Source organism: Triticum dicoccoides, chromosome 2A (assembly GCF_002162155.2).
Source record: "Triticum dicoccoides isolate Atlit2015 ecotype Zavitan chromosome 2A, WEW_v2.0, whole genome shotgun sequence".
In the NCBI taxonomy this organism is placed as follows: Eukaryota; Viridiplantae; Streptophyta; class Magnoliopsida; order Poales; family Poaceae; genus Triticum; species Triticum dicoccoides.
In genome coordinates, this window is record NC_041382.1 from 781,046,961 (window position 1) to 781,051,574 (window position 4,614).

Consider the following 4,614-nt stretch of genomic DNA (forward strand, 5'->3'; position numbering starts at 1 on the left):
CAAGGCCTCCTCCACCACGGAATCAAACCGCCGGCTGCCACACCAGTCCTCGGACACCCTGCATCGGTGCCCGCCCCTCAATCTACCTCTCCCGCTGCGACCCATCTCGACAAGATGTGGCTGTGGCGGATCTGGCCGCCGGCCCGCTGACTTGCTCGACTCAATCTGGGGCCTCCCCGCTTTAAGGAAAGAAGGTGAGTGAAGGGCGAAGCCAGCAGGGGAGAGGGCGGAACTGATTGGAGGACGTCTCCTCTTCGGATCGAGAAAGACCGCCATGGCCGGGAACGCCATGGCCGCCTCCTGCCCCGCGTTGGCCACCGAACCACATCGTCCCGCTTCGATTCCTTCCGGTGGGCGGTCGGCGACATCCAGGTGGAGCCACCTCCGTCGCCAATTCCTCCTCCCAAGTACCGCAGCACTGGGTTGTCCTCTTCATCTCTGGCAAGCCGACGCCGTCGGACTTCCGTCACCTCCACTACGGCTCGAATCGCCATAGGGGTGGCGATATGGGCGCTGAGAAGGGAGGAGGTGGGGAGGGCTCTAGGGGATCCGTCCGTGCGCGAGTAGAGGGAGGAGCCGCCGCCGCCGCCGAGATCTAGATCGAGCGGGGTGGCGTTGCATGTCGTGCGTGTAGTATCTCTATCGGAAAAAGACCGGTGCTGCAGGGGAAAAGAACCGGGCGAAAAAAGAACGACGAGAAAAAACCAAGCGAAGGTGGGAGGTGGGACAAAAAAAAGACCCGGAATGGAGGACGAAAATAAACCGATGTTGGTGGGACGAAAATAAAATCCGGAACACGACCTACCAACTGAGACATTAGGAGTAGATATTTGACATTGAGACAGAGAGATTATGACAATCTAGTTAGTTCGTTTAATCAGGTTTTTGTTTATACTTGTCCACCTAACCAACTTTTTAAAGTTTTTATATCTTAACAGAGGAAGATGTGCACGTTTCTGTGTAGTGTTGACCCGGCCGGGTAACAAATGTACAGCGCGTAGTAGTGTATACTAGCATAACCCGTGCGGCGCGGCGAGCGCCCGTATATACATCCTTATAGTAATAAACTTAAAAAAATATGTGGTGGCTTTATGCGTGTTATATGCTATTACATGAAAAAATACACATTGCTACGTACACAGAAACGTGATATAAGAGCTTAAGATGGAAAAGAAGTACATTTATTACAACCATGCATGATGCACATGTTGACAAACAAAATGACACGTTTATACACTTGTAATAAAAGCTACATATTAAAACTGTGTGCAGTCCACTCTATATAGCCATGCCCGCAGGGTGGCACGCCGCGCCTGTTGATATGTTATGTGAGAAATTTTGTCCATAGCGATATTATGACTAATTACTTGGTTGTTATTTGTTCACTTTTTTTTATGTCGTGGCGTATGTATAAACATCATATTTGTATGGATGTTAAAATCTTTCATAAAGAAACACACATTATCTAGACGCTACATAGAAGTTCTGTATGTGTGATAGGAAGAGCCTTGTGTTGATTATTTGGCTAATCGGTTGGTCGTTTATATTAGTTGTGTTATCCAAGAGTTTTTCAGGTTGTCATGCCTTAATAGTGACATGTCTTTTAGGGCCCTCAACCATCGGAAAAGTTGGTATAATGTACCTAGCAAAAACTTCTATCCATTCAAAATGGAGAGTAGCATTATCTTCTTTTTTTAATGCGGCCCCTTAGGGCCCGTGAAAAAGGTCGAAAAGAGTTACTCGGTTAATTAACGAAAGACGAACGAAAACTGTCATAACACGTCCACAAAACACAAGGCAGGGCGACCTAGCAGCCTACACAAGAACGCACACACGCCGTCGAGGAGAAAAGCGTCATCGAGGTTGCAACCCAGTATATACGTCGTTATAGAATCATGAACATCCTAAGCTCTTCTCTTTTTCCACTGATTTTGGAGAGAACAAAAAAAAGATACATGCCTTAATTTGAGAGCCAAGAGGTGCACGTTGAATCAAATTTTAGTTGAATAGCACATAAATATATAAATAGAGACCCTTGTTGAAATGTCAAAAAAAACTTGGAAAATGTCATCACAAAACAAAAAGAAACATGCAACGCAAATTCTGCTTGCACCCAGTTTCCTTATGTATGTACTGGAACAGTTTTGAAGAAAAGCCATACACCATTAGTTAAAACAATTATTACCAAAACATAGTGACAAACCATCTATTTTGCGAAACAAGTATGTGTGACTTTGAGAACTAACTAATCATAGTGTCGGAAGTTACCTTCTTTAGAGTACCCGGATGTACTACATACATCATACTTACAAGTCACAAATTACAGGCAAAGAGTGTTCATATTAAGATCAAGAAACATTGTCAAGTGCCCTACTATTCCGACATGCATGCATGCTACTTGATGGACCAAATGATAAGACATATATATGCATCTACACCGGCTGGTACCAACCTTCTTCCAGTTATTTCTGGTACGCGTGGATCTCTTCCATCGTGTGGGTGGCCTATCGCAGGATTCTGAGTTCCTCCGGCTGCAGGACACGGTTGAAAACCATGGGTGCATGCTCTTTCTCCTCACCGGCAATAAAATCAGTCGCATTAGAGGACACCCTTCGTGAGGTCACTCCACACGGAGGCGGTGATGCCCCTGCAAGAACACGGTGTGGACGTCGTCAAAGCCGTCCGCATCCTCACAAGGCGGCGGTGTTCCAACCATCAGCAGCAACTCAGCCATGGTTAGAAGAACTACGGGCACGACCATCAGGATTCCAACCATCAGCAGCAGCTCGCCAACCATGGGCATGACCAACAACACCAACACGGATGCCACAAGGAGGACCCAAGACGGCGAGAACTGCGGGGATCACCATGAAGCAGGAATCAAACGCATCAGTGAAACAACCCAATACTAAATCTCCATATTTATAGACCCACAATGAAGGCACCAATTAAATGGTCACCAAAGCGGGCCACCGAAAAATAGGAATCAAAGCGGCACAACAATGACACACAAAGGAGATTTGAAAAAGGCACAACCGCCTACATTGAACGCCCGTCAAGAAGATACGGGAAACAATTGATGCATGCAGGTAGTGACATCACGCGTCCAGTCCTACACATCATGCAAGCAGCTGATAGAAACGATCCGCCGCCCGACAAACCGATAAAATTGATCAGGAACCAAATTAGTGGAAAACTGCAATGGACACAGATCCAGCGTGCCCTCCTGAGCGAACTAAACGCGCCGCACCCGACTGAGATCAGATTGGTAGCCAAAAAATATTGAATGAAAAGGAAAAAAAATATTTCTGCTCCGTACATGCCTATCCTCTCCTCATCGACATGGGCTATTTACGTATGGAAGGCCTGTATCATAAACTCCCACGTATGTCTCTTGGATCGATTGATTGAACCTGGTTTGTTTTGCAGAGTTAGGGCTAGATAGGGAGGTGAGTGAGCTAACGCCGTACCCGGTGTGTTCCTGATGCAGCAGAAGAAATAATTAGCCATCTGTAAAGAGAGGGTCAAGAAAGCAGGCAAACGATCGACCCAGCTTGGCGGCACTGTAGATCTCCACCCGGGTATCGCCACGGCCCTTGCTTGCGCTCCACCTCGAACTGCAGCTCTGCAACCATCAGCCAACATTCCTCGGCTAGTCCCCTGTTCTCACCATTTTTTCAAGCTACAGCAGCAATGACGCGGCTCTCCCGTGACGACACTGGGTGGCCTAGATTGGTCACCTTAGGAGTGTTCCTCGCTATCATCTAGCTCTTTCATGTAGTCGATCGTGTCCCCAGGCTAGACGTTCTATCCATCTAGATGCCCAAAACCAAGAACACACATGCAGATTTATTCCCAGGATTCTACCCCTATTCTTTCGATTGACGTTTGGTTTCTTTACCTTGATGATCAAGGTAGCTTGCGACGGCGGTGATTTGCCATCAGGTTCTTCGAGGGCATGCGCTCCACCCTCTTCTTCCTCGTCACCAATCACCAGCGCATAGGTCGCAGCCATCGCGCAAGGGCAGAACGCGCGGCCTCCAGCCTGGGCTCCACCTTGCAGACGCCGAGGCGTCAGCGTCACACATCTTCAAGCAGGAGTGCCAGAGCTGCGCGTTGATCCAACTGTCCTCGCGATTTTGCTGCTCGCCGCTCCTGACCGGCCGTGTAGAAGTCGACCAAGGTGGGCAAAGAGCAGCCCGAGGCATGCGAGGATGGCCTCCTCGCCGCCGACAAGGAAGCTGAGCATGCCATCGCGAGTGCCGCAGCCACCGCCGGAGTCAACAGCGTGGCAGCCGGCGGCGCGCCGCCGTGGCTTCCTCTCGCGCAAGTGAAGGGGCAGAGCTTGTCTAGTGGCCTCCGGCGAGGAACAGGCATGGCATGGGCGGAGCAAAAATTGGAGGAACGGACACAACGATACAGGGGTGAGCGCGAGGTGATGATGAGCAATGGGGAAGGCGAGCCCCATTTATAGGCCCATACTGCGGTGGAGAGGTCGGCCTAGAACGATCTACCAACAAATGCCTAGAACGCGCGATGCAAGCGGCGGCCAATCCTAATCGCACCACACACGCACGTGGCGATCAACAAACCCAAATCTTAATCAGGCACGTA

The 4,614-nt window shown here is 49.2% G+C and overlaps 1 protein-coding gene across 3 annotated transcripts; it reads right to left on the reverse strand.

Moving 5' to 3' along the window:
• Positions 1–1,895: 1,895 nt before the first annotated feature.
• Positions 1,896–4,327, reverse strand: LOC119352508. 3 transcript variants are annotated; one of them, XR_005170184.1, is made up of 2 exons: positions 3,902–4,327; positions 1,896–3,815 (listed from the first exon to the last, which is right to left on the reverse strand). XR_005170184.1 is itself a non-coding variant. In XM_037619119.1 (2 exons), the coding sequence occupies exons 1-2, from the start codon at positions 4,013–4,015 to the stop codon at positions 2,621–2,623; spliced, it is 348 nt and encodes a 115-aa protein (XP_037475016.1). In that variant the 5' UTR covers positions 4,016–4,327; the 3' UTR covers positions 1,896–2,620. The 3 variants fall into 3 exon arrangements, 1 of the variants encoding a protein (XP_037475016.1); XR_005170183.1 differs by having other exon boundaries at positions 1,896–2,854; positions 3,044–4,327; XM_037619119.1 differs by having other exon boundaries at positions 1,896–2,854.
• Between the last annotated feature and the right edge of the window lie 287 nt (positions 4,328–4,614).

Excerpts from the sequence above, each read along its gene's own strand:
- LOC119352508 (XM_037619119.1), bottom strand. The coding sequence starts at position 4,015 with ATGGCTGCGACCTATGCGCTGGTGATTGGTGACGAGGAAGAAGAGGGT. Across the intron at positions 2,855-3,901 it reads AAGCTACCTTGATCATCAAG|TTCTCGCCGTCTTGGGTCCT; the intron begins GTAAAGAAACCA and ends TGATCCCCGCAG.